Source organism: Fringilla coelebs (genome assembly GCF_963513975.1).
Source record: "Fringilla coelebs genome assembly, chromosome: 17".
Taxonomy (NCBI): Eukaryota; Metazoa; Chordata; class Aves; order Passeriformes; family Fringillidae; genus Fringilla; species Fringilla coelebs.
The window spans coordinates 8179358-8204026 of NC_140043.1; the positions used below are offsets into that span (position 1 = coordinate 8179358).

The window sequence follows — 24669 nt, forward strand, 5'->3', positions numbered from 1 at the left end:
CCTCGCCGGGGCGTGGGACGCGGTCAGAGGGAAGCGGGCCCCAGCTGCCACCCCAGGCACTGCAGAGACCGGCCTCGGAGCAAAGCAGCCCCGGCTCCCGCTCGGTGGAGGCGGCGGGAGCAGCCGCAGGTGAGCGATGACTCCTTCTCGTGAGGGCACAGGGCCGCTGCTGCTTTCGGAGCCGTCACGGGCAGGGCGGGCACCGGGCCCACGCAGCATCCGAGCCCGGGCGGGGGGGAAGCTTGCCCTGGGATTGCCGAGCGGGCAGGGAGGGCCGCTAACCTTCGGCGCTGATTCCGCGGGAAAGGTTTGGCTGCCTCTGGGGCAGCCCCAGCCCCACTGCGGAGCCCCCACCCCGCTGCACCGTCTTCTGAACCCGGGGGTCCCTCAGCGCCCAGGGGCCGAGGGACGGGCTCCGCAGGAGCACCGGGCGCAGCCGTGGCTGCCAGAGCCCTCACGGATGGAGGCGGCCGCCGCCCGCCCCGCCTCAGAGTAGAGCGGAGAGCCGGCCCGGTAGCCACAGCAGCCGCTCGAGTCTGTGATCTACGGATGGTGGGAAAGGCTTGGGGGACCTTCCCCGGGCGCTTTGGGCGTCGGAGAGCGCGGGCATCCGCTTCCCGCGGGGAGCGGCGGATTCGCGGCCGCTGCCGGGCCCGAGCCCCGCGGGTACCGCGTACCTGAGAGCGCTCGGAGCGTACGGCACAGCCCCGACACTGCCGGGGGACGCGCCCGCCGCCACAGCGCCGCCATGCTGTACGGCACAGGGCCCCGCGCCCGCCAGGACCCCGCGGGCTGGCCGCGCAGCGCCTGAGCGGAGGGCGGCGGGACCCCGTGGGGCTCGCGCGCGGGAGCCGCCTGAGGGGAGCGCTCGGCCCGGAGCCCTCACGGGGCTGGGGGAGGCGGGCACCAGCTCTGGCGAATCACACCCACCGGCACGGAATCGTTAGGGTTGGAAGGGACCTCTGGAGACCGACTAGTCCAAACCCCCGTACAATTCACGGCCACCTGGAGCAGGTGGAATGGTGCTTTGGAATGTCTCCAGAGAGGAAGACAGCACCTCGCTAGGCGGCTGTTCCAGTGCTCTGCTACCGCCAACATAAAGTTGTTCTTCATGTTGAGGTAAAACCTCGTGTGTTTTAGTTTATGGCCATTGCTTCTCATCCTGTCGTATCATTAATGAGTTTCCCTTTCAGTCTTCTCTTCAAACTAAATAGGTCCAGCTCCCACAGTTTCTCCTCATAAGAGGTGCTCCAGCCCTCTCATCATCTTTATGGCCTCTGCTGGACCCTCTTTAATAGCCCCTTGTCTTTTTATGCTGAAGAGCCCAGAACTGGATGTAGCATTCCAGTTCTAGGCTCCTCAATTAAAATCAGTTAAAATTTGTGTTAAAGTCAGACATTTGGAAGGAAAAAAAAAATCCCACAGTTTGCCTGACTGGCTTCCCCCTAGATCCTGCTGTAGAAAGGGCTTGGGGAAGGCCTTTTGGGAAAGAAAAGGATCATGATGATGGCCCAAAACCTTCACTGATGTCCAAGACCTGTCCTTCCCCCTCTGAACCAGCCATTCCTCTGTAGCAGATGTGGTGAGCTGCCACATCCCCTCCTCAGGTGCAGGTCACTGGCTGATAGAAACCTCTGAGGAGGTTTGAACAATGCACCTTCTATGAGGTGTTAGAGGCTACACTCAGTGTTGCTCCGGGTTACTCTATGATACATTCAGGATTGTGAGCAGGACTCAGGTCTGGAGCAAGGGGTTCCTCTGCTGGAGTGGGGCCCAAGCGGTGTGGGGTCACTGACCCCAGTCTGCACCAACAGCTTGCACACATGGCTGGGCTGTGGTGGGACAGATAGCTGCTCAGGACAGCCTCTCAGAGTGCCTCCAGTGCCTCAGCCTCCAGCAGCATCCCTATCCCTGTGCCACGTGCCTGCTGTTGATTAAACCAGGGCAATGCTGCTGACCTATCCCAAATGGGAGCTGTGAGAGTTAATAATGCCATCATAATGTTAATGATGTGTTCTGACAGACTGAGGTAATAGGCCTCAAAGCTGGCATTGATCAAAACAAATCAAGAGAATGAATTTTCCTCATTCAGAGGTGCTGGCTTGGCTTTCACTGAAGCTTAGTACTCGCCCTGCCTGCTGCCGTAGGTAGTGGGTCATATGTGTTAAGTGCTGCCACAGCCAAAAGCAGAGTTTGGGACGAGAGAATCAGATGCTTTTTCTACAGGAAAAAAAAAAGGTCTTAGGCAGTCCTGGTTGAGGCTTTGGAGCAGAGGCCCCGCTCACAAGGGGGCAGCATCCAACCATTTTGTTTCAGAAAACACGGATCCTCTGGTCCACAGCTGAAGAGAAATGGCAGGAAATTACAATACTCTAAAGAAAGTTTTATAGAATTCACTTCACCTCCAGTGTAGTCTCATTTTTTTTGTTCACCCCGTTAATATTTGAAAATACATTTTAAAAAACAGGAATTATTATCACTTTAGTAAGTGGATTGATGACTTTTTCCCAGCATCATTGCTATTAAACCTCCCCGCCAAAATACAAGAAAAACCAAAGGCAAACCCCCTATTGTCGCTAGAAACACTGCTACCCACTGCAGCAACAGTAGAAAGAAATGTCTAGAGCATACTGAGAGACCTTTGAATGAAAGAAACCTCGAGCATATTCAGATATAATTTTTTATGCTTTCCAAGGTGCATGCATGCAAAGTTGTTTCAGCTTTGCATGTTAGCCACTGTTCTGAGTTTAATCAGGCAGCGTTGAGCATATGCTCTTCACACTGATTTAGTTCGGACATGTAGGATCAAGGGTAGAATTAACTCTCCCCAAACACAAAACAAATTTATGTGAGATATCCCTGCAGCATTATGGTGTTCTGCTAATAAGGAAAGGCCTTAAATGTGGCAAAGAAAAGTGAAACTAAATTGAATCAAATGAAAGGAAGGTGGTGTTGGTTTCTTCTGCTGTGTCTCAAGTGAAAGGATGAGAGGAAATGACCTTAAAATGCTAAGGGACATTCAGATTAGAAAGTAGGTGCTGTGCCACTGTGTGACCATGCCATGCTGGGGTGTGCCCAGCCCTGTGGCTGTATCCCACAGCTCAGGATAAAGCACAGTGCAGTTCCACAGGCTTTCCCATCAGGACTGCCAGCTTCAGAAGAAAGTCCAAAATCTGTGCTGTGCCATTCCACTTGTTCTTGCTCATTCTTACAGGCTTGATCCTCAAGAGTGATAGATAGCAGCAACAAGGAGTGGGTTGTGCTGATGGTGACAGTATCTGTAAGAGCAGCAGCCCCTGGTATTTCCTTCTGTCAGCACTGACTAGGTGTGTCTGTGCTGCACTTCAAAACTCTTTTTGAGGGAGAGGAGACAGATAATGGTTATCAAATGTGGTTTCTACTGTATCTGTGGCTCAGCTCATATGGCTTTCTACTCTTAATTTAATTACTTTGTGGTTAGCGTTATGCTGATTAGATAATTAGTGATACACATTTTTATATGTATATATATTTATATACATATAATATATCTTAATTTATTTTAAGAAAACAAGTATTAAGTCCTTTAGCAGCAAATACATTCTATTATCAGGAATCATTTAGATAAAGCCTCATGTTTCTGCAGTGAAAGCATATAGTTCTGAAACTGAGATGAAAAAAACGTCTTCCAAGATAGTTATCAGACTTAGCATCATATTTCCACTGAGTTTTGTTAGTTGTAGCTTGTCATATTTGAAGTCATAAATGAACTTATACACTAGTTGTGGTTTGGTTTATTTCCAGGCGGAAATGTTTATTCAATATACTTTAAAGAGTGTGGTATTAAAAGGGTAAAGGAGACACCCTGTATCGGAAATGTACACAAATCCATTCAACAAAAAAAGGTTCTTTGTAAGTCATGAATTGATTCTGTTAGCAGGCAAACTTTCTCCTTTTGAATTTATTGTGAAGACAGCTTGCAATTCTGTATGTTGTTTCCTTCGTAGGAAATACATTTTATTACATTCGTCAGAGGCTTACTTAAATTCTCCCTCATGAAGATGATCAGGACCAAATACTTTTTCTACCAAACCTTTTAAAAATTTTGACTTTTCAAGCACATCTTCTTGTCTTTCCTGTTTTTCTGGCATAGTTTCCTTCATGTCTTACATTCCCAGATCAGCAGCCAGGGAGGGTGGGGACAAGAAGAGAGGTGTCAGGTAGATACTGTCTTTGGAAGTCATCACTTTGTGTCCTTTTTAGTGGGTGGGGTGGGAAATCGATTCTCTCAGAGGTTGCATTTTGTGGCGTGACCTAATGAATAATTTACAGAAGTGTCAGTGAACTCTGCTGGATCACTGGTTGAACTAAGCTGTCTCCACATGAGGTAGGACATTTTGGTTTCTTACCATCTCTCTCTTTTAAAAATTATTCAAGAATTATGTTCAAAAATTTCTCTCAGAGTAGGACTAGTTCAGAATTTAATCTATGCCTTTTTATTTGTTTGTTCATTCCTTAACATAGCTCTTCTGTTCATAGTTTGTCCTGAACAAGTAATTGATTGCAAGTAAGGGAAAAAAATAGCAGAAACAGATGAAGCTTTAAGTAACACAAGTTCTTGGCTTCATTCAAATGCTTCAGCACATATTGCCAAAAAACGTGAGGGTAGAAGAGAGAGAAATGTGGTAGACTTAACTGCTTCAGAGTTTTTGTGACAAGTTATAAAGTCTTTGAAAGCTGAAGGGTTTGTTCAGCCTTCTTGATAACGTCTTAAGAGGCACTGTAAACACAAAATAGTCTAATTGCTTGTATTATCTGTTCAAATTTAGAGTACGACTTTGCTGGCCACCTTTCTTCTCTTTTAGCTGTTTCCTGTTTTAGATAACGCCAGGCAGTTTCCTGACTCAGACATGAGTGGTGCTTCCTTTCTTCAAAATTCCTCTTTTGCGTGTTTCTCAGCAAGACAGACTAATTTGACTGTGGAAAACAGCAAATTCTCATAAAAGAAAATCCCTCCTGCTATTCTGAAAATGCAAGCTCAAAAGAATTTTCTTCCACTCAGTGTTTCACATGATCTGTGGGGTTTATGATAATGTGCTAGCTCTCCCGTCTCCCTTTGTTTCGGCTTTTAAAAACCAGTCTTTGTCCAGGATTATTAGAAGAAGGGAAAGCCATTTGTTGTTATGCCAGGCATGGATTTAGGGGGAAAAGCTCTGGCTCCGTGCTATGCACAGCAAGTGGGAATGGCCCTGCCACGCTGCATCATGTGACTGCAGCTGGGAGCTCTGTCCATGAGCAAGTCTGCTCAAGTTTGTGCAGCCAGATCAGAGCTCAAGTGGCGACTGTCAGGGTGAGTCAGCCTGAACCAGCCAGTTATCCTGAGCTGCTGCCATTCATGTGATTTTGCTCCCAGGCTAATGTATCCTGGCTCTACACCTTCCCATAGATGTGCCCTGTGAATCCAGTGCCTGATATTCTGAAGTCTTTTAAGATCTTGGCCCTACATAAAAATTGTATTACACCAATACAATTGTAGCACTCTGCATTAATATCAGGGCAGATAATAATAATACGTATTAATATCAGGGCAGATTTTTACTGTCTAGACAAGGATGTCATATAGATAGTATATAAAGTTATGCACAGTGGAGTTTGTAGCATTGTAGCATTAGTAAAAAAACTTGCAAAAATATCCATACTTATAGCCATGTGTTGGGCTAACAGGCAAATTAAAGAGGCATGAACCAATGTCTATCAGGCTGCCAAAGAAACTTCCCTTGGGGAAGAAAAACCTCCATAACATATTACAAGATTTCAACTTTCTGTTAACTTGGAAGCAATTTATGGACATTATCACACAGTTTGGGTGTCTTAACCAACTTAACCTCTAGCTTTGTCTAATTTGCAGTTATTGCCATTCACCATTTTTACTTATGTAATGAAATATGTAGACAACAGCAAGGGTTACTTGCAGGCGTAGCTTTTATCACACTAGTAAACAGCTGTGGGCAGGCAGAAGCAAGTTTGCTCCTCCCATGCTTCGAGCCTGAAGAATATAATTCAGCTCCAAGTTAGAAGACTTTTAGAAGTGTTGTCATGGGATGTTGCTCAATCTGGGAAGTCTTGGCACTAAATTATGCTGCTAAGCAGAAGTTGGGCTGACACCACCCTCATCTAGCTGTAATTAACTGCAAGGACTTCTCCAAAGAGCAGCTCTATACTTACACAAGGTAAAGCTGTATACTTACTCAGTGCTTAGAGTAAGTTTTGCTGTTTTAACTCTTTTCTCCACAGCCCAGCAGTAAAAAAAATTCTCTGCTAATTTGAATTGTGAGAGGCATCAGGGATCATGCAGACATAACCAGCTTTTGACCAGACAGGAAATTACTGTCAGTGAAGCTGGACTGCAGTATTGCTTACTTCATTCTTTGTTGTGCTTGATGTCTAGATTATAAGAAAATATTTGCAGAGCTAAAGCTCTGTTATACATGGAAGGGATAGTTCAAAGTTATTCTGTATTGACATTGGGGACTGTGCTGTATTGTAGGGCTTTAGTTATGTTTTGTTTAGAGCTACTAGAAACATTTCAATCTTCACCCACCTATTTTTTGCCACAATTCTTTTTTTAATTAACCTGCTTAAAATTATTTGGTTTTCACTTGTCATGCTTTCAGGTGGTCCCTAATTCTTTCAATGACCTCCTCTATCACTTGACAAAGCCTGAAGTTCTCAGAACTTCAGCTCCTGTTTCTGCCACACTTGGTAGAAACACATTCTTAAAGTCTTTAAAAAGTTTCTAGTCTTGAGCTTCAAACACTTGCCAACTAGGTCTGAGTTTTGCAGTGACAATACAGCAGAGAACTATTACCATAATGTGTTTGGGATTTTTGGTTTTCTTCTGATTTTCTTCGATGGTGCAATTTAATTGCAGCTGGATTATATTGTTCCTACCTTGAAGGAAACAGTATAGACAGACAAGCTGAGAACAAGGTTTCCTAGAATAAGCTTCTTCCTTTATCTTAGAGCTGTTTGTAATAGCAGAATATTTTTCCAGCTAGAAGCCACAGAAATTCAAATGTGCTATTTATAATGTATTGATTGCAGCTCCTCCTGAAGTTGCTATTAAGCCATTTGCTATACATACCTTGCCTGCCTCCAGGAGCGCTCTATATTTAACCCACATGCCTAGGTCTTGTTCCCACCAATTCTGCTCTGGCTTTAGCATGCCACGTCTGAGCTGAAAAAAGAACTAAATCCCTGGGGCCAAATTCATTCCTGAAGTTGCTTGATTGAACACATTGCATTTATACTGAGCACAGATTTGGCTCACACCTGACTTTGTCAGCATTCACTGTGCTGTAACTAAGTAACAAGAGCACCGTCGTTAGGGGACAGATGAATAGCTTTCTCTACGGTTATTAGAGCGCCGAGCACCTTTAAGGAGTGCAGAATCTGTGAAAGGAGGAGTTGGGGAAAAGGACACCGCTCCTTTTAGAGTCTGTGTAACAGAACTGATAGGCTATTCCTGTGATGTGATCGAATGTGACTGAATACTGCAGGCTCTTGGACTCTTATTCTGTAAAATCCACAGGAGAGCAGCACAGGAAAAGATCGGAGGGAACAGCTTCTGCTATACTAAGAAAGGTACATATTTATATTTTCTTATTTGTCAGGCTTGACATGATGTGTTATCTTAGATAATGTCACTATTTTAAACAGTGGTGCTTGTGAAAGAAGTGGTGTTTTCCACATTCTGACTGGCACTCATTGTCAGGAAGCCAGTCCGTGGGTAGCAACAGCTTTCACAGAGAAAGAGTAGGACATATTTGTGTGTAATGCATTTGTACTGTATTGTAAATCTTGACAGCTGAAAAAAGTGAGAGGAGAAAACCCTGACTAAATTGAAAATTTAATTTATGGCTATAAGTATGCTGGAATTTGGTATTCATTTATATTGAAGAAAAAGCTGAATGCAAGTCAAGCTTCAGTTCAGTCACATTTGGCTGAATAGCTGCTTTTATAAGTGTTGTGCTGCAGATGTATTTTATGGAGGTTTTCATTCTCAAGAGGGAGTTCTGCTACTCCAAAATATCTCTGAAGAAGAGGCAAAAGGCGAGTACTTTTGTTTGCCAGCCCTGTTGGTGCTTGTAGAGTATCCTTCTGATGCTCATAATGGATTTTTTTTTACTATCTGTCCTTTACAAACAAACTCATATTTACCAATACTGTCAACCACGTCATACTGATGAACTCTGTAACCAACCTTAAACTACCTTTACTTTGTCTCTGCACTTCTGCTTATTCAGTCATGGGCTTCTCCAACAAAGCCCTCAGGTTCAGAACCACATGCATTTGCACAGCTTTGCAGTGTTGAAATACAAAAGAAAAACTTCCTGATTTACAGCTTTAGTTTGCATTAATGAGAAAAGTTTGATCACATTAACACTGCAAGCAACTTACTTGCCATCCAAGTTTAGCAATATTTCCCAGCAGTCTGGTGGTACCCTGTTTACATCTGCCAGTCTCATTCTGTTGTCTTTCAGCATTCCTTCAGGATCACTGGAATTAAAAGTGACTGGGATTTTTTTGAAAAAACATAATTTTGGCAGCAGTCCTTGAAAACAGACCTTAATGTGTGAGGCCATTCTAAAGCTCTCTCAGAAAGCAATTTCTAGACAGAGACCCTCTATGCCCACTCCAGGCACTTTTCTGGGGAGAGCTTTCACTCAGGATTTGAAACCAATCCCTACCCTGCTCTATCTCAGGCTCCCTCTTCCCACACAGTGTTTACCTGCTATGCTGTGGTGAATCCCACCTTCCCTGGTGTGTTAGAGTTGTTAATTTTGATAGAAATAAGTCATCATTTCAGCAGAGATTTCCTTCCTAATCCTTCAGATCCCTCAGCAGGTGTCCTCACTACCAAGTTTCAGTTGTGCACTCCCCCCAGCCTGAAGAGCAGTCTGTGGACAGCAGAAAGCTGTGCTGGGGGAGAGACAGATTTACAGTAGATTAGCTGGTAGCCTTGGAAGCAGGGCAGGAGCATGCAGTAGGGATTTGGGACACTGAGGATTCAGCCCTGTGATATCAGGAAGAGACTGTAAAATAGGTCTCACCTGAGAGCAGTTAGCCAGTTTAGTCTTTCCTCTTTCAGCCCTTTCTCTCTACCACCATTTGGGGCAAAGTCATTAAATAACAGCTTGATTCTACTCCCTGGGGAACATGAAAATCTCAGCTTAGAAAACTCTTCCCAGACCAGCTCCTAGTGTGCTGTCAGGGCAGAGCACTTTCTACTTTTGTCAGTCCATTGCCTCCCAGGTAGGATTTGTACACCCTAACCACTGGTCTTAACACTGGTACAAATAGTACAAACACATCTGGAGTGCTCCAGTAGGAATAAGGACTATCGGAAACAAACACTTCCTAGGGGTACCTGGAAGGGTCTTATTCCTGATAAGCTGTCTTTGCTTAAGGCCTGGTAAAGTGCATTCCTTATCCTTGAAGAATTCTCTCCCCCAAAACTCCGGCTTTAATCATGCGGTGTGTTCACTAGGCCAGTCTGGATTAGAATGCTACAAAATTCCTGTGGACCTGCATGTTGGATGGAGATGAGGCCTCTCTGTGTGGCCAGTTCATTCTAAACACTGCACTTCTTTATGGGGCACACAACCATTTAATAAACCTTCTGTTTGGGTAATAGCACTGAATACCACCTAGAGAATGGCTACTGGGAAGGGAGTTTTAAGTGGGTAGCAATTATCTTAATTGGAATCTATGTGGGGAGAATGGATTTAAACACCCTTCTGAAGCTTATTTGATGGGGCTCCCAAGTAGGCAATAGGCACTTTTCTGGTCTCTTCCTTTCATTCAGTAAGGAGAAACCTGTATTTGTTTCCTTTCAATATGAGAAGAGGGAAGAAGAGGAAGACAAAAGGTTATGGGGGCAGAAAACAATCATCAGAACTCTGCATTTATAGAATACAGAATTTTTTATAGTCGTGGCAGTGAAGCTAAATTATAGTAATTTGAAAAAAACTGAGAGGAAAATCTAGATTTCAGGCAAGAAATAGTGAAAAATTATGTAAAGTCTGTTCAGATTGTTTTCATGATGTCAGTGGAAAATCTGAATGTCAAACTCCCAGACTAAGTTTCCATTGAAATACAAGCTATTCACATTTGGCAATATGATGATTATTCTTCACAGAACAGTTGCACTCACTTGAAAATACATAAACAGTAATGAAAGAATAGAAGGTAAAAGAATTTTTTTGACCTTTAAATGTACTAAATTACGAAGCTGTTGAATTGTGTTGCCTACAGCAACAGGATACAATATGTTTGGCAGAAGTTAGTTTAGACTTTCTGACCAAAATACTCTGCCTTTCTTTCTCTGGGAAAACATCAAGAAAAACAAAATGCCACAAAAGAGAGATTGCCTCATTCAAGACAGCACAGGACTAGGAGTCAGAAACTCCAATCCCAGCACAGTACAGATCTCCTCTGGCCTAGTGCAGAACATTGTTAAAATATGTGTAGAAATGTGCTGACTCTTCTGCATTGTTTTCACAATCCTCTGCTTACTTCAGTGCATCAGTGTCTAAAGGCATAATTTCAGCAGAAGCTGAAAAAGGTTGAATGATATAAACTTATCAAGTGCTCCCCATTCACCAGGTTATGTGAGTTAATAAAGTCAAAATTAGATTCTAAACCCTTTAGCACCAGAATGCTGAAGTACTGTCTGGATGTGTGGAGACTCGTAATGAACTCTTAAACAACCAACCAGTACTTGGCAGTTAGATTAAATGCATGAAAAATTATAGCAAGACTGCATGTACCATCTTTCCTCAAAGGCCTGAATTGTCATCTGGCTGAGAGCCCTTTAGGAAAGTATTTGAAGCACTGCTTGTCTCCACATTTTCCCAGTTGTTCATAAACTCAGGAATAATAATGTCACATAGGCATTAGCTGTGCAGACAAAACTACTTTGCTTTTCCTCAGGTGTTATCCATACATTCATAGCAGGGACTTTTCTGAAAAAGATTTATTCAGCTTTACAATGCCTTGAAAGTTTACACACGTAGCAGTAACTCTAACTCTTGTGGCAACACAGAAGAAGATAAGACAGCTCATCCAAGGCCAGATTAGAAAAACATTGCCAAAATGAGACTCACAGTTAAGTCCCCTGGCTCAGGGTCACAACGTTTACTCTCATTCCAGCCCTGGAGAATAACAGGCTAATGGATGTGCTGTCTTTGTACAAAAGGGGTGGGGTTTTTTGTGATAATGTTTAGGACTTAATTTTCAGTATAAAGCAAAGCAATATCAGTTTATCCAAGCTAAAACTGTAATGAGAAGCTCTGTAATTAGGCTTAGTAGGATTCACCTTGATTAGAAAAATGTTCTATCCAGCAGTTTTCCACCTCACAAGTATTTCAATATTTGTCATCTCTTATTTTTGCATCTGTGGGAAATGACATCTTGTTAATTACTCATAATGTAGTGAAATATAAGCTTCAGAATAGTTAAACAGATTTGATACTTCTTTAATGCCCTGAATGTGAATCTCGCTAGGGTATATGCTTTTGTTAAAACTTAGACCATTTAAAGATGCTTACTTTCACATGCTTTTTTTCCTTCTCAATAAACATCAGTTTTTAGCAAAGGGGTGTTGGTTTGGAATCAGAGAAGCAGTTGCAATTAGTAGTTTACATCACATTTCCATACACCTTCCTCCAACAGTGCTATGAAAACTTAGTACAGTTTTGTGAAACACAGAAAAAGATCAATCTGGTTACTTGGACTTTCCTTAAGAATTGATGTTACCAATTCTTCTAATCCTTATTTTTTCACATCAGAGAATTCGAGGAGCAATTATTTTTTAGCAGAGGTTGGAAAAATGTACCAGAAGGATTGATAAATAGCATTACTGAAAGATCCTTATTGTAACCTTTGGTGAAATGGCTGGAGTCAGCTGCATGAGAATAAAGAACAGGATGTATTTGTTTGGGCTCCATCACATGGGTATTTTTATGATTTTAGAAAAACTGAAGATCATATGATAGTAAGGGGATACTGAATCCCCCAACTTGACATCTGTTGGCATAATAGCAGATCCCTAAGTCTGAGCCAGTTTTCATGGTTTCTTTTAAAGCCATTGGAATGACTTAGGTGTTTCATCTCCACAGGCAGGTAAGTTGGGGCAGCAGATTCCCACATTTTGTGTCTGCTCTCTTTGAAAATGTCTTTTTAAATCTCTGTAAACTGAAACAGAGGTACTTGCATTCAAATGCTGATTGTTTGATTATGGTGTACACCAGGGGAAAACTGCTGAGCTGCATTATCAAGTTATGATTTGGTCTTATGAAACCTGCCAAAATGAGTAAGATTAGATGCATAAGAAAATAACTCAGTGCTTTAGAAAGACTCATCAGTAGTTTGACAGGTTTGGGCATGAAATTTTAATATGTTTTCTTTTAAACTCTGTCTTCTCAAAACCAGATGTACTGATACGTGTTATTCATTCCTTCCCATAATGCTGTCCCTCCAGTTTTCTGTTTATTCCCTTGCTGAATTTTTCATTTGCCTGCTATTTTCCACTTCAAATTTTAGCTTTCAAAGAGAAGGCTCCCTTTATTATGGTGTTTCTAAAGCACAGAAAAGGTTGCAGTGCTAACCTGTGTATTTGGAACCTGAGTATAAGCATTAAATAATAAGAGTGGCTGCCTTGTAATAAGTGGTTATGGGAAACTTGACTGTATACAACTTTTATTGCATACTTAATGAATCTCATGAATCCACATTAAAGCTAAAATTACTGTTGCATTTTCTAAAGCTGTCATAACACGACTGTCTCCTAGGTAGTGGTAGTTTTAAATTGGTTGAATTACACACTTAATTTTCATATCAAATATTTTCCAGCTAAGAATATGAAAGCAATTACCTATTTTGGTACAGATCTTTTTTCCCTCTGGGTGCATGACCATCACCATGCCTCTTGCTCTTGGCAGACTGCCTTTACAGTCTACTGCTGTCACTAAATTTATTGTCACACCTAAGAAGCCAGAAATTAAGAGGGACAAACTTTGAAAAATACTGTGTAAAAAAAAAAGAAAACCAAAAGTGACCTTTTCTCTCTTTTAGAAGGTACCTTCTCTGGAAAGTGGTTTTCAGGATAATTGCCTCCTGAAGGAGTTCTAAGAACAACCCATACTGCCAGTTTATGAAGGTGCTGGGGTGTTATACAGAAATATTATTAGTAAAAAACTCCAGTAGTTGAAAAACATTCCTTGATACTTTAAAAATAAGTGAACTCATCTAGGAATGGAAAAATCAGCATGTTCTCTGTAGGTTGTTTCTACCTGTGACCAACCTCTGGGGAGGCAGGTGGGCTCTGCTCTTACATGTGGTACCTCTTATGTGTGGTAGCATTCATGTGGGATTCAAGTGCAAAGATCTGAGACACTGTAAAAAAGTGGATCCCTCTGAGTTCTTGATTCAGTCAGTCTGAAAAAGAAGTCTCAGCATTCCTGCAGGACAGGGAGCAGGGCTGAGTTAGCCTAAAGAGGCTGTCTCTCCCTATGAGCATTGGTCTCATATCAATGCTAAGCAATAAAGGAGGGAAGCTGTTCCCCCACAAATACCCTACCTAGTTCATCCTGCTGCTCCCATCCACTCTTGCTGTCTGACTGATCTTTGAAGGGCAGCCCCAAACATGCTGGCAGGATCTCATAGTACTGAAGCAACAGCCTGTGGCAAGGTCTGCTCAGAGAATGCCAAAGTATCCATTGTAACCAGAGAATTACGTCTGGCATGGTCTGCAGGACTTCTGAATGCCGGCACTCTTCAGTGCTACAGGGACCTGACTGTAGCTGGACTGCCACCAAGTGAGTCACGGGTTTGCAGGGTCACAGTTTCACGTGTCCAGAGGCAGGAAAGTTAGAGATCTGCTTAGGAAGTGTTTTCTGGGCTCCATCCATTCATTTGAGTTCAGAATAATTATGTTTCACCTGTGTCAGTAATACAAATCCATCAACAACAACCATACAATCAAGTAAGCCATGAGAGTCAAGTAAAGGCCGGTCAAGTGAAGCTAGAGAGATATTTAATGTTAAACTAATGATCTTTCCACAGCCCTATCAAAGTTTTTAGTGGACAGATAATGTTAAAAATTTTCATGTAGAAAAAGAGCTGAAGTCCCATCTCAAAGGTGTAGGACAATTGGGCCTAATCAGTAGAACTACTTCTGCACAGAGGGAAAGAAGAAAAATTGACATCCAGGCCTTCATGATCCTGTTGAAGTAATGAAGCAGGCTCATATTAGCTAGGAAAAAAATATTCAGAAGGTCCAAGAAGCAAGATATTATGTGCTAATGACGCTGGCAGGCTCTGAAAGGAAACGTCTCAGGTCAGACTTTGCAAGAAAATTATTAAGGGTAACTGTTAACATTGGTGACTGCTTAAAAGCAAAAGAAATAGACTTTTAACAGCTCCAAACAAATCCTACTTGCTCTGCAACTAAGATAAGAGAATGACTGAATAAAATCAGCTGTACTGTATCTTGAGCATATCTCCATGGAAACTCAGTCATCTTCTGAAGTCAAAATGTGTTCTGCATGATGATTCAAAATTAAGTAGTGGATAGATTTTCCCCATGTGTGTATGCCAAATCCCACTACATAGTGGAGGTCAGACCATCCATAAAAAATAGGATTTTTCTGGAACAATATTTGGGGAAACAAAAAAGAGAAGCAAGAACAAGTAGTAAGAGATTTGTAGGAATGTTGTTATCTCCCAGAGTGAGATAATCCCTTTGTCATTGGTCTTGGGTAACTTAGGCAAAATTTTGGAGGATGTTGTAGCTCCTGTTGGAGCTTGAACAGATTTGATGCTGGAAGCTCCTTGTGCAGTGGTATGCTTGGAGCCAGGACTGAGCAGCTGTGTGGGGGAAGGGACCAGAACATTAAATAAAGCTACTTGTTGACTGCCTGTAAAATTGGCTTCTAAAGGAAGTGCCACAGAGCACCATCCATTACCAAGTGACAGAGAGCCTTTTACAGCTGCTTTAGACACAATCATAATTAAATTCTGTGTGTTCCTGTTCAGTACGGTTGATTGTGGGTTATTTAGCTCAATATTTACAAAAAGGACAGTTCCCTCCTGTGCCACCTTAACCCTGGGTTGTTTTTCTCTTTTTTTCCAGATGCTGGAGAGCTCTTCAGTCCCTTTGTCCATTGTCTTCATCCTGCTTTTCATTTTGCTGCTCATTGTGTTGCTCATCAGGAAAAATGCCACTGCTGCCCTTATCTGGAATGAAATAATCCGGGAGAAAGTAACCAATTTCATCATGAGTCAGAGCAAAGAGCAGAGGATTTTAAATTTTGTGCTGCAGAATGCAGTCCGAGGAGACCCCTGTAGTGTGCTGGACACTATAGATAAATACTGCTCCCAGAAAGAGTGGGCCATGAACGTGGGTGATGAGAAAGGTAATTGCAGCAAGGGTCAGCATCTGAAAAGATCCTTCAAGACTAGCACAGTACAGGACATCTGATTGTATTCACATGGCAACTTCCATCTGCTGCTGCAAAAAGCCCAACCCACACAGCCTTGTGGTCAGCAGAGTAGTTCTGTGAACAGTCGTGCCTGTTTGTGCAGATAATTTGAGGAGGGGTATCCAGTGACTCATGCAGAATGTCACAGCCCCAGATTTGGGTTTCTGTGTTATGCACATTGCAAACGTGTAAGCACAGAGTGGCAACTTACGGGAAAAATCTAGGGCTGCATTATACCTCACTTCTTACATAGGGTGCCTACAAGGCATAATTCATTATGGCAAATACTTTCAGATCCTTAACAGTAAGATAGCAAATTGAAAAAAACCCCAAAATTGTGTTTAACTATATGAATTTTGTATATACAAGCATAAATTAGAAGTTTCTGTTGAAGGGGGAAGTCCTATCCATGTCATACAATATCAGACATTGTTGCTATTTAGCAAGTAAATCATCTTGTTCTTGTCTCCTAAAGAAAAATATGGAAACAAAACCTTTTTTTCATTGCTGCAGGGAAGCAGCAATCTTTTCAAAAAACTATAGTGGCAAAATGTTAATGTGTTCCCTTATGAATTAGAAACAAAAGCACCTCTTGCTGGGAAATTTCTGGGGAAATTTGCTTAGTCTGGGATTAACATAGCTAATGAAAAACAGCTGTAAGCATTGTGATAAAAATGCTCTTCTGACATGTGTACAGTTTTTAAAATAGCTCCTCAGCATACCTGGCTGGGGTGCTTAGGGGAGCAGAACTGTGGGTCATGGCTGAGTAGGAATACTTAAAGCTCTAAAACTTTGAACATTTATGATTAAATTCTTAAAAATTTCACTCTAGTTTTGCTCTGATAGCCTTTCCTCAGATAAAAGCCATCAAAGCTTTTATCTCTGAGATTTCAAGAGTGACTACAAGGCCCCAAGATGCCTCATCATCATATTCAAAAGCAAATAGTACCCAGAAAAATATCCCTTAATGACCATGGCTTAGCATAAAATCCCTTCCACTACTTTTTTGAGTTTAATTATCTAGTTTCTAGCCATACCAATAAGAGGGAATTTCTCACAAATAAATCCTTTCCTTCAAAAGGACTGAATATAGTCACTGTCACTTCTTTTTGGGAATGTTTTCTGTTGTTAATAATTGACGAATGTTTTCCATCCCACAAATTCATGCAGTGAAACCAAATATTTTGCGGCTTTGTAAGTAGACTTTTCTTTTTTCCTTTAAAGATGAGTATTTGGAATAAGAAATTTTATATCAGAGTAGAGCATGTAACATTAGCAACAAACATAAACACTCAAAATCCAGGAGTTAAATATTTCACAAATATGGCCAGTTTCTGCAGTAAATTCTTGGAAAAAATTACTGCATTTCCCCCTTCTAACACTATAAACTATTAGTTGATTCGGGGAATTACATAAGTTATATTCAGGGCATATAAGTTAATTCAGGGAATTCCTTATTTAGAAATGTGTATATTGTGAAACTAAGATTTCTTTTAGTTGAAAGTTTGCACTTGGAAACTTAAAATGTCCATTATTAACTTGATCACAGGCCAGTTTGCAAAGGATACAGTATATAATTTGATATCAGCTCTTAAGTTTTGAGTGTTCTGAGCAACTGAGTACATGGATTTTTTAAAGTTTCTTATCACTAACTTGCTCTTCTGTATATGAAGCAGTTTGATTTTGTTAAAAGGTAATCTTTTCCCATTTTAATCAGGTAAAATTCTGGACAAGACAGTGGAAGAGGCCAATCCATCAGTTGCCCTGGAGCTGGGAACATACTGTGGCTACTCAGCAGTGAGGATTTCTCGGCTACTGAAGGCAGGAGCTCGTCTGCTCACTGTGGAGTTCAACCCAGAATTTGCTGCTATAGCTAAACAGATGATTGAGTTTGCTGGAGTACAAGATAAGGTAATACCATTTGTCTGTAACCACTACAGCAAAACTGGTAAGATTTTGTTTTTGGTTTTGTTTTTTTTTTCTTGTAGCCATGGGCCTTATAAATTTAACCAGCTCCATGCTTAGTTACAGTGCCTAACCTCTCACAGCAGGACTTCACACATTGCATTCCAAAAGCCAGAATACTGGGTTTCTCAATATAAACTAAAAGGTTCAAATTGGTGTCAAGACTAACTAGAAAAAACTGAACCATAGTCCTATTTGTTACAAAAGCTCACAGGAATCAGTTGTATTATGTGCAATGGACTTCAAATGAGAAGTATTTACCCAAATCTAGCTAGTACCCATATCTAGCTAGTACCCATATCTAAGTTTTGTACAGTCAGAGGTGTCTTGACTCTCTATAGCTGGTTGAGATGCAGGTGTTTCCAGTCTGTATCAACCCCCAGGTTGGGGGATGCCTGAGAAGTGCCTGTCTATTCAGCAGACATCTCACTTCAATGGAGTTGGAAACACTGGAAGAAATAAGTCCCACCAAGGGATCTTCTAATGTGTTTCTTAACTTCTTGAAGAGATCCTTAAGTACCAGTACATCTAAAACTAAATTTCCCCATTTGACTTAATCTCCTGATCAGCTATGAGTCATAAAACAGACATTTCCTTACCACTTTCTTCCTCCTCTCAGGGTATATGGTGCTTGCCTAAAAAAATTCCATGTGCAGCAGCTGCTTCCAGTTTAACAGTAGTTACTCAAATAAGCCTGTGAGGAAGATGTAACAGCCTCTGTCCTGTCTCTTCCCTCTCCTGGCTATATAAATTTTACATACTGTAGCCTCCATCTTTTTTCTAACTTAACCTGTTCTCTGCATTTTTTGCTTCCCTTGGACTACAAGACTCAACTGAGATGTAACTAAAAAAAAAGTAATTAAAATCACTGTTTTCAACAGGAGATTTCCATGTTTCCAGTAAAGACACACATTATACCACAAAAACAACAGGTCCCTTTTCCTGTTTTTAATTTAAAAACCAACAAAATCCAAAACACCCAAATTCATATTTTGAAATTTAACTGAGTTGGTTTGTCAAAAATAAAAAGGTACATTTGACCTAACCCTGCCAAATAATTCAACTGACACAATATTGAGCTCTAAACATGTATTGAGCTCTAAACATGATCCCTGATGTCTGGCTACAATTTAAAATGGGCTGGGAGCATGTGATTTTTCTTAATGGTTCACACTTCATCACATGGATTTGTATTTCAGGTAAAACTCCTAGAAGGCCCTTCAGAGGAAATTATCCCCCAGCTGAAAAAAAAATATGAAGTGGATACTCTGGATTTTGTCTTCCTGGACCACTGGAAAGATAGATACACACCAGACACCATCCTGCTTCAGGTCAGTTTGCACTATTCTAGTCTTAAAAGTAAAGCAGTAAATATCTTCATGTCTGTGAGGCCTCAATTCTTTATGAGGGACCTCATCTGATGTAAAATGAAGACCGGCAGCCAAAATAGCAGCCTTACAAGGAAAGAGGATTTGAAGGACAGGACTCTAAACTTTTGTTAAGGACAACTGCCAACACTACATAGCTCAGGACTCAGTGAGTACTGCTGAACCCTTCTGTTTCCTGAACATACAGGTGTGCAGTAGAAATCCTGCCTGGAGGAGTGCACAGCCTGAGTCTTACACTCCCAGGAGTGCATGCATGGTCAGCAACCAGAACACTTGACCCAAAGCCCATTCTGATCCTGGGAGCGGGTGAGACTTGGGACCTGCATATCCCAGCTCCACCTCTTGAATTTCCTCAGTACCCCTTTTCTGCCTGGGTCTATGGTGCCAGCAGAGCCTCTTGATGAAATACTATTTTGGTAGCATGGCTGTGGTAGCATGGAGTATGACTTGTCTTCGAGTCCTTACATTCCACCTAATTAATTGGCTGCAAAGCAATGTTAAGAAGAGTGCAGACTGCTCCAGCCAGGCACTTCATAGGGAAATTCTGTCCAACTCTATGTCCAGCCCCAAATGTGTAAAAATTATGCTTATTTCTTCCCAAGCTGCCTTGACCATTACTGTGGGTATTACAAAATAAGTTGGCTGTAACAGCAGTAGACGGTGGCAAAGGACTTCTGGATAGGAAGTCCTTTGCCACCTATTTTCAGGTGTTAATTGAGATTGACAACATCTGTACCTATCAACACAGCACATACAGATGCTCTCCTAGCTGACAGAATTTTGTGCAACTGCCTGCTTTTATTGAAATGCCATTTTTCAATTATTTTCTTCACAAATAAATCCACTTTTTTGAGCCTGCCTCTTAGATTGAGAACCTGCCAAATACTTCCTGACCCCTGCCTGAGGACTACAACACTATTTTCTGACCCTACCTCCCTTGTTTTTTTAGTTTTAAGCCCTGTTCTCCAGAAAGCTGTTTGAAAAGGAAATTTGTTTGGGGTTATGAACAGCTAGTATTGAATTTACACAGCAGTAGCTGAAGAAAATGTTCCCTCTGTACAGTTATTTTGTACTTAGAGAATGCTTTCTTTTAAACTGCCTGTGTAAGGATGACTGAGCTCTTTCCACAGTGCATCCTTATCAGAACTCAGCCTCACAGTACAGCCAAAACAAACAGACGGTTTAGTTCCATGGTAGTAGTCAGTCTGATGCAACTGTAATACAAAGTTGCAAAAAAACTCCCATGAAATTAAGAGGAGAAAGACAAAGAAAAGATCCTCAGATTTTCTCAGATGTCACAAACTTTCTAAAATGTATTCTCAGCAGGTATTGCAGTATGAATAGTGAATATGAATTTATTCAGATGAAATATGTATATATTGGAAGTGGTCCAGACAAAAAAAGCCAGACATGAAGAGCTTCTGAAATCCTGATGACCAGTGGAGAATCCAGTATGTTGTCTTTTTTAAGCTTCTGTAAGCCGTGCAATAGAAACAGACTGGAGGGTATTTGACGTCTCTAAAATCACTTCTACTGTGCTGACTTGGTGTTCAGTCCCCAGAGGCAAGAGCAATAAGCTCAACGGCTTCTGCAGGACACTCATCAACAGAACTGCTCTCATAGACTGGGAGTGACGAAAAACATCCCAAGTTTTGGCTACAGCTACTGCCTGTAACCACAGGATAACAACAAGCTGATTTAACTACAGACTTTGTTTTAAAACAGCTGGTAACCCCAGATAAGCAACTTCTTCTAGACAAAAAAATACCAGTAAAAATTAGGTTTTTAGATTTACTGAGGATAAACATTTCACTTGAAGTGACTACTGCAAATTAGTTACGTCTTGTGGAAATTCGTCAGAGGGATCTTCACTGTGCAAAAAACTCGCTTCATGCCCAGATCCCAAACAAAATGGCAGGAAGCTGCTCAAGATGAAAGGAAAACAAGCACAGAAAATCTTTCATTCTTTTAGCAGTTCTGGAGTCTGACTGACTCTGGCCAAAGCAGTACATGCTACTCTTAGGTGACCTGAAGAGCTACTACAGCAGTTTAATGCCATATTAAAAAAGTTTTAAAATGTGAGACATGACAGCCAAAACAAAGCCACCTTACTGATCACGTAGACATAGCTGGAAACAAGCTGAGGAGCAAAGCACACACTTCTACTTGATTTGCTATTTCAGAATCAGCATCTCTAATGTTGTACTAATAAACAGGAAAACGTAGCAAATGACCACAAAGGATCCGAGAGTTACTCAGCTTCTCCCATGTCTCTCTGACCTTCCAGACATGTACCACGATGGGTTTTTGGATTTTTGGATGCAGGCACTCGAGTATACCTGGTTAACATGAAAGTACATTACATTCAAGCCAATGTCTGCTTAACAGCCACTATGAAGCCATTTCTCTTCTTTCTAGGAATGCAACTTGCTGAGGAAGGGCTCAATTCTTCTGGCTGACAATATAATTTTCCCAGGAGCTCCAGATTTCCTTAACTATGTCCGCAAGAGCCCCCATTTCCAATGCACTAACTACCCATCTCATCTGGAATACATGCAAGTGGAAGATGCCATGGAGAAGGCTGTGTTTTTGGGATAGAGAGAGTCATTAATAATCAACTTTTGTTTCAAATGATGTAAATGCAACTGCACAGGTTCACTTGTCCATGCTTTACAGGTTTTTTTAATTATAATTTTTTTTATTTTGGAATTTGTAATTAAACAAGCACTAGTGATCTTTTTAGGCAAGGTAGAAACCAAAATATGGAGTAAGTTGGGTCTGTGCCATTGTTCCACATAAACTCGGCAAACCCAAGGTGATGCACATTGCCTTGCCTTGACCAACACATCATCAAACAACAGTCTGTCATTTTGAGCTCAACTTGAACAACGACAGTTTGGATTTAGGGTGGAGAAATACACTGCAACTTCTGAAGACTTGTGTCCCCAAGCTAAACTCATTAATCATTAGCAAGAGTGGAAAAAACATCCATGTTGCAAGAAAAGACCATTTCATGTGCCCTATTTTTGCTAAATTACTAGCATGCCTCTTGATGCAGTGAAGGCTCCTATTGTGAGATCAGATACTTCTTTGCAGATTTACTGCAAAACTTAATCATCTCTATGTGAGAGAAAAGAGTACACACTGAAAGAAGGCGGACCCATGCAGTGATGAGAACAACAAAACAGAATTCTGAAAACACAAATAAAATTATTAATCTGCCCACGCAGAGGCAGGGAAAACTTAAGTAGTAAAGAGATTAAAATAAATACAGTAACAGGTAACAAAAGGAGCAGACTCTTTCCAAAAGAATACAACACTACGTAGTATTTGACCTTGATGAAATGCTGGTTTTCCCCTCAGTATACTGTACATACATAGTACGTGCTTTTAGGGGCAGGGCAAGCTGCTTACTCTGAAATGCTGGGCATGTTTAAGATGCTGTATAGAAATAAAGTCCAGAGAGAATGGGTTCTAGCAGGTGGGTCCTGCACACCCTGGTTAACCTCAGTGCTGTTACACCATGTGAATAGTGTGGGTCATCACTGAGAAGATTCAAAGCCAAATACAAAGTCTCTAACTCACCTGAACAATTCAGAAATCCAGTGGCATTTCCTAGCATGTCCTGCTGTGATTACATAAGGCAGCAACAGTCACGTTTCTAAATAAAAAGTAAGAAACAACAGAGCAGGGGCATGACTTTTAATTTTTTCCAATGAATTCTGTACTGCACGTGAGGCTTCCAGATGTGAAACAGACACAGAAAGATCCAACAGTTGAAAATCAGAGTGAAAATCAAGGACAACCATTCTTGTCTTTCCCAGTATGAATTATTTCAAGCCTCTTAAGAGTTTCTTCCTTGCATCTTTCCACAGTGGTCCCTCCCCTGGCCTGTGTGCTGCAGAAAATCCACTTCCAGGACACTAGTAAAGAGCAGAGGATCAGCAAAAGAAAACTAGAATGGGCTAAGGTGACAGAGTCAGTTTAGAAATGGACCAAGCAAACCATGGTGACCCAGCCAGTTTGTAGAGTGTGCATTTCACAGGGACAGGAGAAGGCAACACTACCAGAGTTTTCCTGACAAGGTAACTCTCTCATATTATGAAAGACCCAAGATTTCCTGTACTGGGTTAGATTATGCAGAAGCAGCCTAAGGTGACTGTGTTGTACTGTTCTGTGTAGAGCCAACACTGAGTTCTAACACCTCCATCTTGTCCTGTAAGTCAGTGATTAGTTCTGTAACATTGCTCAGCAGCACATCCTCTTGGTATTCAGCTCAACTCCAAGTCATTGGACCTAAGTCCTTCAGGTGGTTGGAAGCAATTTTTGCAATATCTGCAATGCAAAATAATCTTCCAGTACATTTACAAGTTTGTGGGGAAAACTGGAAAATCTGGGTACATACGGTGGACCAGAAAATTTGTCAGTACATCTAGAGCCTTAACTTCCAAGAATCCTTGCTTGTGTTTAGCCCTAAATACTTTTGAACTCAACAGACACTCCTGTCACAGCTGGGCACATCACACAGGCTGATGAGCAAACCAGTCTCAGAAGGATGAGTAAGAGTAAACAGGTAGACTCTTCTGCACTTTCCAAGAGAGGATCAGAATAATGGCCAAAATTACTGTTCAAGAGACTGTCAAGAAGATCTGAAAAGGTGGGAACCTGTAGAGTGGATATTTCAAAAGATGCAGTAGTGAATAATGTATTTGTACATGTGGCAAATATAACAGCCACCTTTTAGTATAAAAAGGTATTTTAATTCATTAGAAAGCATCTCCTACATGGCAAACTGTAAAAATAAACACAATGTATGTACTATCAGAATATTTGCAGAATCCCATATGTAAGAAAATTTTTTCCACTTCACTACATTTTTGAAATGCTCTTAATTATTGGTGGCAAGGGATGAAAAGAAAAAAGCCTGACTGAGTTTGCATGACTGACAATTAGAAAAAAGGCTTTTGGTCAGTTGAGCAAATATGATCTGGAGTCACTGACACATAAATGTGAAATCTCCCACGGAAAAGAGGCACTTTTCAAAATAAAGTCACACTTTGAATTCCGGGAGAAGGAAAAGGCAGACAGTGGGTCTTTTAATTCAAACATATTTTAAAAACCTACTGAGTGTTACTGCAACACCAGCCTGTTACAGTTAGAAGACACAACCTATGCTTGCACAAACTGTGTATGGAATGGTACATGTGGAGCACGTGTTTAAGGAATGCCCATCAGAGTGGACCACTCATAGAAAGCTCCCAAGGGGAAGAACTCCCCTAAAGCAACATACACACATCTCTGCAAATTCTCACAGCTCATGTCAGAAACGGATGATCTCACCAAATACTGGTAATTTACACCTATTCTTCAGATGACAGTTACTGTCTAGGTTGTCTTAGTGATTCAGGCAGTACATGAGAGTGAGGTCTGGTTTCTGCCAGAGCCTCTTTGTTAACTCAAAAGGACATGATACTGTCTTTCAAAATATTGTAAAAGAAAGAAGGAGGATTTAAGAGGTAGTCAAACATAGCACTACTGACTTTTGCATAACAGCACCCATGGAAATGATCCTTCCATCAGAATTTACTTGTCTGAGTACAGAGCAGGGAACAGGAGCCACTAACTCCTCCCACTGGCATGAGGAAGTGAAAAGCAGCTCACTGGAGAATTCTGAGCAATGAGTCAAACACTAAAAGCAGTGAAAGAACATACAGAAACCCCTACAAGAGCAATAAAAAGAGAGAAACCACTGAGATCCCAACTCTCCCACCCAAGGTGACATCAGCAGGGCA

The 24669-nt window shown here is 41.5% G+C and overlaps 2 protein-coding genes across 6 annotated transcripts in view; one reads left to right on the plus strand and one right to left on the minus strand.

The window, feature by feature from the left end:
• TXNRD2 (thioredoxin reductase 2) overlaps nt 1–769 on the minus strand; it is a 31975-nt gene extending 31206 nt beyond the window's left edge. The window contains exon 1 of the mRNA XM_084217603.1: nt 678–769. Coding sequence (XP_084073729.1) covers nt 678–750 — 73 coding nt within the window. The 5' untranslated portion in view covers nt 751–769. The remainder of the gene's footprint in view (nt 1–677) is intronic.
• On the plus strand, nt 21–24033 carry COMT (catechol-O-methyltransferase). Of its 5 annotated transcripts, XM_084217605.1 has the most exons (6): nt 6118–6209; nt 7571–7623; nt 15176–15458; nt 17242–17435; nt 18689–18820; nt 21296–24033. In XM_084217605.1, exons 3-6 carry the CDS (start codon nt 15176–15178, stop codon nt 21473–21475), a joined length of 789 nt encoding a protein of 262 aa, XP_084073731.1. In that variant the 5' UTR covers nt 6118–6209; nt 7571–7623; the 3' UTR covers nt 21476–24033. The 5 variants fall into 5 exon arrangements, with proteins under 5 accessions (XP_084073733.1, XP_084073734.1, XP_084073732.1 ...); XM_084217607.1 differs by lacking the exons at nt 6118–6209; nt 7571–7623 and adding an exon at nt 21–129; XM_084217608.1 differs by lacking the exons at nt 6118–6209; nt 7571–7623 and adding an exon at nt 936–1119.
• Nucleotides 24034–24669: the final 636 nt, after the last annotated feature.